Source organism: Hoplias malabaricus, chromosome Y, assembly GCF_029633855.1.
Source record: "Hoplias malabaricus isolate fHopMal1 chromosome Y, fHopMal1.hap1, whole genome shotgun sequence".
Classification (NCBI taxonomy): domain Eukaryota; kingdom Metazoa; phylum Chordata; class Actinopteri; order Characiformes; family Erythrinidae; genus Hoplias; species Hoplias malabaricus.
Window position 1 is genome coordinate 21,947,258 of NC_089820.1, and position 13,181 is coordinate 21,960,438.

Consider the following 13,181-nt stretch of genomic DNA (forward strand, 5'->3'; position numbering starts at 1 on the left):
CACAGTTATGATTTGCATCGATTTCACGCTTCAGGAGACAAATCACATGCATTAAAAATAACATTAGCGAAACTTGTTCACAATGTTGAAAGCTGTTCAAATATTTCATTTTTGCTTTTTCTTCAGCAATCGGTGCGACTGATCTCTCTGTGTAACCGGCTCTCCCGCTCCTTCCTGTCCAGAAGCAACATCAGTGTGGCACGCAGTGATGACACGCTGGTAAGAACCGACTCAGTCAACACACGCTTGTGTAAAACTATGTTGAGTTCTTAAGTAGATTTGTTTATTTGTATTCTCTGGAATAGCGCTGGAAACTATCATCAATTATAGATCAACTGATTCCATTTACACACACACACACACATACAAATATACACATGCAAACTTATCTGTTTTTCTGGCACATTCTTCCACACTCTCTCCATGGCACTGGTTAATAATTACTGATAAGCCTACATGAATTACGTCTTCAGCTATCTGAAATTTGAACAGATGTCCTGGCCTTCCTCTTTGACCCGGTGCTTTAGCTGGAATTTATACAATGTACTTTGAGGTCGTTTATAGGTCTGGTTGTTCTTTTTAATGTCTGTGGCAAAGAGGGATTTGTTTCACTTCATTTTATTTCAGTTCCTTTGTAGAAAAACAAATTTGTTGTCAGACAGCTGGAGACTCCTATGTTTTTTGATGAGTTTATATTAAGAAACTTTCAGGAAATGTGTGTGTATGTTTGTGCACTCTGTATGTGTGTGTAGGGTGGGTGGGAGTGTGCAGGAAGTGGGTATTTGTCAGCAGTAATTATTGTCAAGTCAACACCCATCCTGCTCACTGTACAGTGCATTACAACATCTGAATTTCAGTGTTCAGGTGTTTCAGAAAATTGGGAAAAGCTGGAGAAAATTACAATCATTAGAATATAGCCTTATCCCTGTGGCTTTAGCGACAGATATAGTCTACACGAGCTGTGCCAAGTCTCATTCGCATGCTTATGTAACTGCTGAGGTGTCTCTTCTCATCTTTGTCTCACAAGTAGCACTCTGCCTGGCATTTTAGAATAACCCAGTTACAGTATCCCAGCCAGGTCATTTAGCCAAGTGGCTGTTTGCTCTGACAGAGATTGTTCTCTCTCTCTATGTGTGTACATGGGCACATGGATGTGCATGCATGTGCAGACATACACTTTTTCCCCTCCATATCACATCTGTCTATCTCCCTCTATCTTTTAATATATTCAGTGAAGACATCTCTCTGTGTTACATGCAGTTGCCTATTAATTTCAATGATATTTTATTGACATGCTTGTTTTTTTACTTTTATTAATCTAATATAATTAGCTGTGATTCAATCAAGACATGGCTATTGATTTTGTGCTCCCTCAGGATGAGGAAGATTCATTTGTGATGAAGGCTATCATCCATGCTATCAATGACGATAATGTTCCTGGCCTGAAGCACCTCTTGGGTTCTCTGACCAGCTACGATATCAACCAGCCCAACAAGGTGAGGGAACCTCAGCTTAAGCAAAGTACTCAGGAATCCTGCTGTAGCTTCTTGGCTTCTTTCCAGACAAGCCAACGGCCACGGCTCGATTGACAGACTGATAAACGTTCATGATCTGTGACGTGGAAGTCAGGACACAGGTTTTTCTTTGTCTCTATATTTTTAGTGTGGTGCCTGACCAGGAGAGGTTTATTAAAAATTGTCTTGTCCTATTACATTATGCCTTTTATACTGGGTTGCAGCTGCAGCTCGGTGTTAATAATTATTAGAGGATTAATCACCTCTTGCATGCTTGTGTGCATCAGGGCGTGAAATATTTGTTGGAATCTTTCTATCAACATTGAGCCTGTTATTGTTGTAAACTTTTCTCAGATCTTTTTCAGGCTCCATTTGGAACCTACAGGGGTTGGACAATGAAAGTGAAACACCTGTCACTGTAGTGTGGGAGGTTTCATGGCTAAATTGGAGCAGCCTGGTGTCCAATCTTCATTAACTGCATATTGCCCCAGTAAGACCATGTGCATCCAATGGTTCAAACATTGTGTCCTGAAGGCGGTGCCGTGTATTAGGACGACAATGCACCAATACACGCAGCAAGACTGGTGAAAGATTGGTTTGATGAACATGAAAGTGAAGTTGGACATCTCCCATGGCCTGCACAGTCACCAGATCTAAATATTATTGAGCCACTTTGGGGTGTTTTGGAGGAGCGAGTCAGGAAACGTTTTCCTCCACCAGCATCACGTAGAGACCTGGCCACTATCCTGCAAGAAGAATGGCTTACAATCCCTCTGACCACTGTGCAGGACTTGTATATGTCATTCCCAAGACGAACTGACACTGTATCGGCCGCAAAAGAAGGCCCTACACCGTACTAATAAATTATTGTGGTCTAAAATCAGGTGTTTCACTTTCATTGTCCAACCCCTGTATATTTGATTTGGCTTACATTTACCCTTGTTATTAGACAGAGTTATTATTAATTAAAACCAAAAATATTACTTCACATCATTTTGCAACATGCACTATGGTTTTCTGAATATAATTTAAAACGAATAACTTTACTACGTAATTAAACATTAAAGATGAAGAAGGTGATACACACATCACAGATGAGATTTGTTTATGTTGGTGGTGATGGGAAACGGATATCCTTAATATTTGGTGCTTTAATCTACATCACAGTTATAATTGTGTATATGTTCTAAACTCTGGGTTGAGTTTGTTTGTGTGTGTGCATTTGTACACATCTGTGTGTGTGTGAGGTGGTGTGGGTTTTCCATTGAGATGCATAAGATATTTGTCTCAAGGCGAGGATAAAGTGAGGAGACTAGAGTAATCTCTTCAGCAGAGTGAGAATTGAGGAGAGCTTTTGATTGTTTGCTTGGAGCTGTCCAGCTGTGTGTGTGTGTGTGTGTGTGTGTGTTGTGAATTTGTGTCTTTGTGTTTGTTTGGAGGGCATTTTTGTGATTGTTTTGTTTCTGTTTTTTTATCACTCTCTTCAAGAAGCATTCCCATGGCTCATACATTTATGCATACTGAAAAGTCTCCTTCAGCTCTGTATAAACGCCTGTAATCGCCAGCGTCTCTGAGAGCATTTAATCTACCACAGAGATCAGTGGGAAATATGCCGTCAGCCAATTAAAAGCACCACACAAGCAACATGGAATAAATCAGGGCTCATTCAAATCACAAAAGTTTACAATTGACTTTGGTTTAACAGCATAATTAAACACATTCTATAATACCTGTCCTGCTATGAGGAACCGTAGGTGGTGACATTATGATTATGCTCTCTCTCTCTCTCTCTCTCTCTCTCACACACAAAACATTTTTTGTATGGACTGAATTTATCAGTATTTTCATGTGAGTTGGTGTTTACTGGCGGAATGTGAACTGATGGTATTAATATATTTTAGTTTAAAACTCAACTAACTTAATTCTCCTCTCGCTCTCTTTCTCTCACGCTCCCTCTCTCTCGTTCTCTCTCTCATGTTCTCTCTCGCTCTTTCTTTCTCTTTCTCTCTCGCTCTCTCTCTCTCGTGTTCTCGCTCTCTCTCTCTCCCTTGCGTTCTCTCTCTCGTGTTCTCTCTCTCTCTTTTGTTCTCTCTCTCTCTCATGCTCTCTCACTTGCTCTCTCTCATGCTCTCTCCCTCTCTCTCTTGCTCTCTCTCTCTCATGCGCTCTCTCTCTCTCTCTCTCACGCTCTCTCTCTCGCTCTCTCTCTCTCGCTCTCTCTCTCTCCCTTGCGTTCTCTCTCTCGTGTTCTCTCTCTCTCTTGTGTTCTCTCTCTCTTGCTCTCTCTCATGCGCTCTCTCTCTCTCTCTCTCTCTCTCTCTCTCTCGTGCTCTCTCTTTCTTGTACGCTCTCTCTCTCTCTCTCTCTCTCTCTCTTTCAGCATGGAACGCCCCCACTCCTCATTGCAGCTGGCTGTGGAAATGTCCAGATCATCGACGTGTTGATGAAAAAAGGAGCGGACATACAAGCCCTTGACAAGGTCCGTGTTTTCCTCCATTGCATTAAAACTCAGAGCTGATGGTTGGCACAGTCTATTCAAAGAGTCTTTGATCCTTAATAAGTCAAACCTGCCCTTGAGCCAGTTATACGTGCAGAATAAGGTTCCATGTCAATGACATGTAGTGACATAGAAAGAATGAGCCGGATAAGCAAGAAACCCTGCTTCCTAAGGCCCTTTGCCATGGCAAAGAATTGTGAATTGTAAATACCCCCCTAGTGAGACAGATTCAAAAGTAAAGAATTTTAAAGTCAGTTGGCTAAGCATGTAATCCTGCTCTGCAAGTACCAGTAACGCAACAGAAGCTGGAGAAGCACCTTCTTCATGACCCTGATGCACACAGGCTGCGGTAGGTAAAATGCATTGGTTTAGGGAACCCCCAGGGCCCAGGAATTATCAGCTAAAGCATGTAGCAGGCAATAAGATGGCTATTTAAGATACAGTCAGAACAACAATATAATACAAAGTTTCATTGTTTGTCTCGTAGTCTGGAGCCAATGCTATCTACTACGCCTCCCGCCATGGCCATATGGAGACACTGAAATTTCTTCATGAAAAGAAGTGCCCTCTGGACATCCAAGATAAGGTGTTTAAATCTCTCTCTCGCACTCTCCCTCTTGCAATCTTCTGGGAGATGCTACATTTGAGTTTGTGGTTTTTTTCTTTCTTCATTTTTCCTCTATCTAACACCTTTTCATCTAAAGACCTCTTGCTCGGAGCACACCCTCCTCTCTTCTTTCTTTGGGTTATTTGCAGTTGCCATGGTTACTTGGCTGCGCTCTGGCCAGCATATGAAATAATCACCCAGTGTTTACAGGGCTGCCTCTCCAGACTCAAGAGAGCAGCTAAATTGAAGCATGAAGAGCCATGGAGTTTCTGTAGCACCATACAGAGGCATGCTCATAAGTGTGCTACTTTGTTTTGGGTGGAAATTGAGTGGCTTACATGATAGATAGGCTGTCTGTTCAACAGAACCGAGAACACCAAACGTAGCCATGCTAAGCTGCCATTACCACTTCACTCATGTTTATTGTTTACGCAGCTGCTGGAAAAGTGCTGAGCTGCTGGGTTTCAGAAAATGCTGCAAACACAGGTTGGCAGCTGATCAGTTGTTATGTGTACCCTTTATTTTTATCGTGACGTTGAAAACGTTCCTGTATAATATTTCAGACAAGCCATTACTACACAGAAGACATGGCCATTGAGAGGACATTGAGATCTCTTCATGGACTAAACCTCCATCTGGATGTATTTTGGGCTGAATTGGCCCATTCCAAGATTCTCAGTTTGATTCTTTCCTACCGTGAATAATATCTTTTTAAAAATAGCTGTTTGTTTTAATGTTTTGAGGTCGGTAATAGGGCGATGAATTATTCTACGTTATCTGTGGCATTTTGACGAATAATTAAAACTAAAAGTTTCTTGTGAACTATGATGACATGAGGGTCTGTGCTGTCACATGAGCAATAATGTCTTTCAAATGTTTGGAAAAAGTCTTGTCACAAAACCGTCGGCCGTTATCCTGCTTTTCTGAATGTATGTTCATATAAGAGCTTACACAAGCCAGAAATTGTGATTTAAATATTACCGTGATTAGTCATACTAATTTCTGTTGTTTTCCGTCTTCTCTGGGTCCCAGTCGGGTGAGACCGCTCTACATGTAGCTGCTCGCTATGGCAACGTGGACGTAGTCCTGTACCTCTGCAGTATTCACGCCAACCCTGACCTGACAGACCGGGTATGTGTGTCTCTCTCTCACTCTGTCTCTCTCATTCTCACTTGGTCTCTCTCTCTCTTACTCACTGTCTCACTCACACTCACTTGGTCTCTCTCTCTCTTACTCACTGTCTCACTCACTCTCTCTCTCTCTCTCTCTCTCTCTCTCTCTCTCTCTCTCTCTCTCTCTCTCTCTCTCTCTCTCTCTCAATTCAATTCAATTCAATTCAAGGTGCTTTATTGACATGACAAATTAGTTACATTTGTATTGTCAAAGCCTGGGTTACAATTTAAGAAGAACATAAACATTGAATTAAACAATAAAATATTGAATTAAATAAATACAGGGGGTAACTTTTTAGAACTTTGAAACACCCGGCAACATTCACCACAGTGACTGTAACTGGGGGAAAAGGTTATATATGGGGTGTGTGTGTGTGTGTGTTTGGGTGTTTGACAGGGTCACTCACTGTCCCTTTTGCGATGGCAGGCGAGGACGTATCGGGCTGCGAGAGTGCAGCTCTCTCTCTGCGTTCTCCCAGGAGATACGGGAGTCTGTCTGTGGGGGTCAGGGCTGTGAAGGACGGGTGTATTTCACTAAATTTAATGTAGAACTCTTTGCGGATCTCAGTGTACTTTGGGCATTCTGTGAGGAAGTGCAGCTCTGTCTCGGGTCGACTGAAGCCGCACTGCTGGCAGAGTCTCTGCTCCTGAGGCAGCCAGGTCTGTCTGTGTCTGCCCGTCTCTATGGCCAGACCGTGCTGACTGAGTCTGTACCTGGTCAGGGTGGTTCTCAGGTCTCGGTCAGTCACTGTGCTGAGGTACTGTGCCACAGTGTACTGCCGCTTTAGGGCCAGATAACATTGCATTTTACTCTGTGATTTAGTTTGAGTTTCCCAATAGTGTCTGTACTGTTCTTTTATTTGTGCAGTAATTTGGTTGGGTCTGATCGGATCTGCTGAGTTCTGGTCCTGAGCTGATTGAGGGTTCGTGTGTGTTAGGGAGGGTGGTGAACTGTAGCTCAGGACCAGCTGAGAGAGGGGACTGTGTTCTTTGCTCAACTCTTGGTGCTGCAGGGCTTTGTAACGGTACGAGTGGGGGTCGCTGTCTTTAAGGTGTGTCCAGAATTTGGTCGCCCTTGTTTGTATCTTTATAATTAATGGATATTGGCCTAATTCTGCCCTGCATGCGTTGTTCGTGGTGCTCCTGTGCACCTTTAGAATACTTTTACAGAACTCTTCATGCAGGGTCTCAATTGGGTGTTTGTCCCATTTGCCAAAATCTTGATTGGTGAGCGGACCCCACACTTCACTGCCATAAAGAGCGATGGGTTCAATTACAGATTCAAACAGCTTTAGCCAGATTCTGATTGGGATTTCTGCAGGAATGTGTTGTTTTATGGCGTAGAAAGCCCTGCGTGCTTTTCCTCTCAGTTCATTCACTGCTTGATGGAAGTTCCCTGAGGAACTGATGTTGAGGCCTAAATAATTATAATTTGAACAGTGACTAATTTGGTTTGTACCTAATAGAAATGTGTGTGTTGCTCCCTGAGATCTGGATCTCTTCTGAAATATCATTGTGTTTGTCTTTTTCAGGTTGACTGTCAGGGCCCAGTTCTGACAGTACTGCTCCAGCCGGTCCAGGTTCTGCTGTAGACCCTGCTCTGTGTGGGACAGCAGAACCAGGTCGTCTGCGTAGAGCAGACGTCGTGAGTCTAATCTCTGAGTCGTGCAGAGTGAGACCGGGCGCTGCAGAACGCTCCAGAATCGTGGCCAATTCGTTTATGTAAATGTTAAATAGTGTTGGGCTTAAGCAGCAGCCCTGTCTCACTCCGCGCTCCTGAGAGAAGGAGTTTGTTTGTTTGTGGCCAATTTTTATACCGCATTTGTTTGATGTATACATTGATTTAATCAGATCATAGGCTTTACCCCCTACACCACTTTGTAAAAGTTTATAAAATAATCCTTGGTGCCAAATGGAATCAAATGCCTTTTTAAAGTCAATAAAACATGCGAATATTTTGGATTTATTTTGAACAACGTATTTGTCAATCAGGGTGTGTAGGGTGTAAATGTGATCAGACGTGCGGTGATTTGGTAAAAATCCAATCTGACTCTTGCTCAGGACACTGTGCTTCATAAGGAAGTGTAATAATCTAGAGTTTAAAACACTACACAGTAACTTCCCCAGGTTACTGTTCACACAGATGCCTCTGTAGTTATTGGGGTCGAATTTATCTCCAGATTTAAAGATGGGTGTTATCAGTCCACGGTTCCTGATCTCAGGGAAGTTACCTACACTGAGAACCAGATTGAACAGCTTTAATTTGGCCAACTGGAATTTTGAACTGGTGCATTTTAGCATCTCGTTTAAGATGCCGTCAGGTCCAGATGCTTTGTTCGGTTTTAGTTTTTTAATTTTCTCTTTAAGCTCCTGCTCAGTAATCGTGAAGTCCAGTGGGTTCTGGTTTTCTTTGATCACTATTTCTAATTGTTCAAGTTTTGTGTTTATTGTGTTTTGTTCAGAATTTGGATCTAATTCTACTTTTTTCAAGAGTGTTTGGAAGTGGTTGGTCCATGTCTCTCCGTTTTGAATCGCCAATTCTTCATAGTCTTTCTTTTTTAGGTTGTTCCAATTTGTCCAGAACTGGTTTGTTCTGATGGACTCCTCGATTAGTGCCAGGTGCTTTGTGGCGTACTGAGCTTTTTTGGTTCTGAGTGTACGTTTATACGTCTTTAGTACGTCTTTAGTGTTTCTCTCTCACTCTTACTCACTGTCTCACTCACAGTCTCTCTTTCTCCCTCTCTCTCTCTCTCTCTCTGTCTGTCTCTCTCTCTCTCTCTCTCTCTCTCTCTCTCTCTCTCTCTCTTTCTCTCTCTCTCTCTTTCTCTCTCTCTGTCTCTCTCTCTCTCTCTCTCTCTTTCTCCCTCTCTCTCTCTCTGTCTCTCTCTCTCTCTCTGTCTCACTCAGTCTCTCTTTCTCCCTCTCTAACTCACTCTCTCTAACTCTCTCTGTCTCTCTCTCTCTCTCTCTCTCTCTCACAGTCTCTCTTTCTCCCTCTCTAACGCACTCTCTCTTACTGTGTCTCTGTCTCTCACTCTCTCACTCACTCTGTCTCTCTCACTCTGTCTCTCCTTCTCTCAGTCTCTCACTCACTGTCATTCTCTCTCTCTCTCTCTCTCTCTCTCTCTCACTCACTCTCACTCTGTCTCTCTCTCTTACTCACTCTCTCACTCACACTGTCTCTCTCTCTCACTCACTTACTGATTCTCGCACTCTGACATGTCCCAAGCTAAAGTCGCCTTTACATTTAAAGTTTCTAAAACATCATGTATTAGTTTAACACAATGGTTACCAAAGTGAGGTGAGTGAAGAGCTATTGCACTGGGGGTGCAGCAAGGCAAATTAATACATATTTAAAACATGTCACTTGTAATAATTGCACTTTAAACATGATTTGTCACTTTTTGTTTTGTTATTTTGTGTGAGTTACCGTGTTTAATATAAATTCAAGTTTGAAATCACAAGACCTGTGTATATTTCAGATTTGGGGAGCTCAAAAATATTCTTATCTCCAAAAGTGGGTCACTGCAGAAAAACCCGGTTTAACTAACAGGCTTGGGCTAGTATTACCCATAAAATAGCTCTGCTTGCAGAACCCACTATAAACAGCATCCCTTATATTTATTTTGATGTTTGAGGACCTGTGATAAAGCTAGAAGCTGTAAAAGTAGTAAATGATTTTGCCCTGCTTGCCATGGCGATGGTGCGTTAAGTGTCAGAGGGCTTATCATCTCTCTGCTTCACTTGGTCAGCACTAAAAACACCCAGTAAAGACCTCATTAAGCACATAATAGTAGCACTTTTATTTCAGTAGAGCTCACTGAGATGTAAAGAGTAAATGACAAGATTTTCAGTTTGCTCCCTGCTGAGTTTAAAGCAAGAAAAACCAATTTATGCATCACTGATATAGCACAAGCTTAGGCAGAAACACTACTAATTAAAGTCCTTTGGTAAGACTCCTAACACTGCAAAAGTCTGTTGTCTGATATACATGCTATAAATACATGTTCAACCCTGTCTCATCTGTGCATCCTGTAGGAGCAGGAGACCCCTCTGCATTGCGCTGCATGGCACGGTTACTCAGCAGTGGCTCGATCTCTGTGTGAGGCCGGCGGTGACGTAAACGCCCGCAACCGCGAAGGTGAAAGCCCACTATTGACCGCCTCGGCTCGCGGCTTTAGAGACATTGTTGAATGCCTCCTGGAGCATGGAGCTGACATGGACTCCACAGACAAGGTGAATACATAATAAGTAGCCACGTGTAGTCATTGTGAGGATGATAAACAATCTCATTAATGTCTCTAGCTTTCTGTAAGTAATGTTTTATTTAAATGTATCCTGTGGGCTGCCTGAAAAAGACTTCTTTTAATACCAGGGTTTCCTCCTGTCCTCTAAACTCAATAAACTCATCCAGTCTGGAGGCAGAGTCAATTCCCTGAAACAATGTGTGGTACCTAGGTGTTTGGCCTGGTGGACAGCTGTCTTTAATGCATCGCTTAATCAGCTAATGGGGTTTTTGTGTTTGTGTGTTACAGGATGGTCACATTGCTCTGCACCTGGCTGTGAGGAGGTGTCAGGTCGAGGTGGTGAAATGCCTCCTCAACCACCACTGTTATGTGGACCACCAGGATCGCCATGGAAACACACCACTGCACATTGCCTGCAAGGATGGCAACCTACCTGTTGTCTCACTGCTGTGCGCTGCCAAAGCTAACTTGGACATCCCAAACAAGGTATATTTTCCTTTTTGGTTTCCCCATTGTACAACAAATTTGCATTTTATTTAAATAGGTATTAATATGGACTCACACTATTAGTCAGAAATTTGCAAACAGCTGATTTTCATTTATTAAAGACATATTTATCTAAAGGCTTGTGCATAAAAAATCAGTCTTGTATCTCAATGTAAGGTTCAGTTTCAAACAACATTTTTGCTAAAAGTAGTTTTTGTTTTTGTTTTTTTGTGAGAAGAATGTCACGTTTTAACCATTAATGTAATTTTATTTGAGATACTGAGATAAGGTGGGCTCTAAATAGCCCTATTTGGTCACATGCAAGTATTTTTTACTGGAATGATTGCATGTGAACTAATTCATTCATTCATTCATTCATTATCTGTGAGTGCTTCTCCAGTTCAGGGTCGCGGTGGGTCCAGAGCCTACCTGGAATCATTGGGCACAAGGCGGGAATACACCCTGGAGGGGGCACCAGTCCTTCACAGGGCAACACAGACACACACACATTCACTCATACACTCACACCTATGGACACGTTTAAGTCACCAATTCACCTACCAACGTGTGTTTTTGGACTGTGGGAGGAAACCCACGCAGACACAGGGAGAACACACCAACTCCTCACATACAGTCACCCGGAGGAAACCCACAGAGACACAGAGAGAACACACCAACTCCTCACAGACAGTCACCCGGAGAAAACCCACGCAGACACAGGGAGAACACACCAACTTCTCACAGACTGTCACCCGCAGCGGGAATCAAACCCACAACCTCCAGGTCCCTGGAGCTGTGTGACTGCGACACTAACCTGCTGCACCACCGTGCCGCCCTCTAATCCATTTAGTTTGTTTTTATTATAATATGTGAGATATAATTCATCAGCGCTAACTAGTGTTTCTAATTGTTGACTACACTTTTTGCCTGCGTTGCTTTGTTTTTAAGGTGTAATGAAACAGTTGAAGCAAGAATTAATCTTCCTCTTCTCCACATTTTAACTTTCTTTTGACCAAATTCTTTGTCCTTGTTAGCTAGAGAATGCCCTCCTCTCATTTGCAGCAGTTTTATAATTTAAACATTAATTTAAGGCCATTAGCTGGACTGTGCTGACTTGTTGGGTGAATGTACTTTCTGTTCTATTGCTATGTGCCGCAAGCTCATTGAAGCTGGCACCTCCATTAGCCAGCAGGCAGAAGATGGATGCTGGCTCTCACTCAGAGTGTAACAGGCTGAGAGGAACAAACCATTATTAATGCCGGGATGCACTGTCCCGTCAGCGCTCCTTCTGAGCCGTCATTCTTCATTTCCACTCCAGCTGTCGATTTGAAAGTTCAGGAATGTGAATTTTTATCCTTGGCATTATTGTCTTTCGAGAGCTGTTATTAATGATGTCTGGAAAACTGTAAATTTGGAATCCGTTTTTGTCGTGAAGTTGGGATTTAAGTTAACATAATGATGTGAATAGATATCTGTTCTTTGTAAGTATCTTAGGCAATAACCCTAACCCTAGGCAAGATTTAAATCTCTCTATCTATTAAGTAATGGTTTTTCCTAGAAAAAGCCAGATTTATTTAAAGAACTGATAGTTTGAAGATAATCTGCATTGATAAGGGCTGGCTTATTTAGCCGATCTGTGAAGAATTATTTTGATTGTAGCCTAAACAATGATTTAAATAAAGTGGACTGGTTTTCTTAACTTGTGTAACTCATTAATTTGACATGCTAATTTATTTGGATAGTATTTCAAATATGAAAGTTTAGCTACAAATACTTTCTGCTCTCTTAAAAAAGAGGTTTGGAAGTGGTTAAGGTCACCTCCTTACTGACAAAAACTGTTAGTGCCCAGGTAACTAGATTTAAATCTATCATTAGAATACGCAGTGAACCTTAGCCAAGTACACAATTAAGTTTCTATTTATTATTATTATTAAAATATACTTTAATGAGAGATTAAATATTTGCAGTTGATCTGTGGTGGACCGTGTAAATAAAATGTTCTCGTTTTGTCTTCTTTTTCAGTTTGGAAGGACACCTCTCCACATAGCTGCGAGTCACGGTGGTCTGGAGGTTGTGCGCTACCTCTGCGTAGCTGGAGCCAACACAGAGGCCATCACTAACGTGAGTTACTGGACAAGCTCATCAGTTATTTAAATACATTTTAGATGTTTTCTGTCACTATCAGTAAAGTCCTGGTGAGATGTATCCTTACTTACCTGCACTAAAATCTCTGTCTCTCAGCCTTGAACCAAATATAGAAGTGGTATTACACCAGTATATTAGCGGCTGCAATTCTCTATCAGAGTCATTATATTAATAATATTACTTATTACTTTCCTGAGGGCAAAGCCTCTGTGGTGCACTTTCAAATCACGAATAATGTTAGAGATTTTAGAAGGCAATTTTCTTTCCCAGAGAACAATGGCGAGGTTGAATATACGGCTCTAGAGAGTTGGAAGAGAGACCCTACTCACTCTTAACTGATATTTTAAGGGTTTCTTGTAGTATTAATACCACACATTCAATTCCCGCCTTCAATTGCTTTCATTTATCACATGCGCTGACTCAAATAGATGTTCCAGTAATTTACGCCGGCTATTACCTGAAATCCAGTCCTTATAGAAGCTTAGGAAATAGTAGTAAGTCAAAGGAAAACTC

At 42.0% G+C, this 13,181-nt stretch overlaps 1 protein-coding gene across 3 annotated transcripts in view; it reads left to right on the forward strand.

The window, feature by feature from the left end:
- Positions 1-13,181, forward strand: part of LOC136678062 (death-associated protein kinase 1-like) — a 75,411-nt gene that overhangs the window by 44,273 nt on the left and 17,957 nt on the right. For 2 of the 3 annotated variants that reach the window (XM_066655862.1, XM_066655863.1), the window contains 8 exons: positions 127-219; positions 1,377-1,496; positions 3,895-3,993; positions 4,499-4,597; positions 5,651-5,749; positions 9,829-10,026; positions 10,326-10,523; positions 12,546-12,644. In XM_066655862.1, coding sequence (XP_066511959.1) covers positions 127-219; positions 1,377-1,496; positions 3,895-3,993; positions 4,499-4,597; positions 5,651-5,749; positions 9,829-10,026; positions 10,326-10,523; positions 12,546-12,644 — 1,005 coding nt within the window. Of the gene's footprint in view, positions 1-126; positions 220-1,376; positions 1,497-3,894; positions 3,994-4,498; positions 4,598-5,650; positions 5,750-7,322; positions 7,438-9,828; positions 10,027-10,325; positions 10,524-12,545; positions 12,645-13,181 lie in introns of those variants that run through there. The other variant, XM_066655864.1, reaches the window with a different exon arrangement.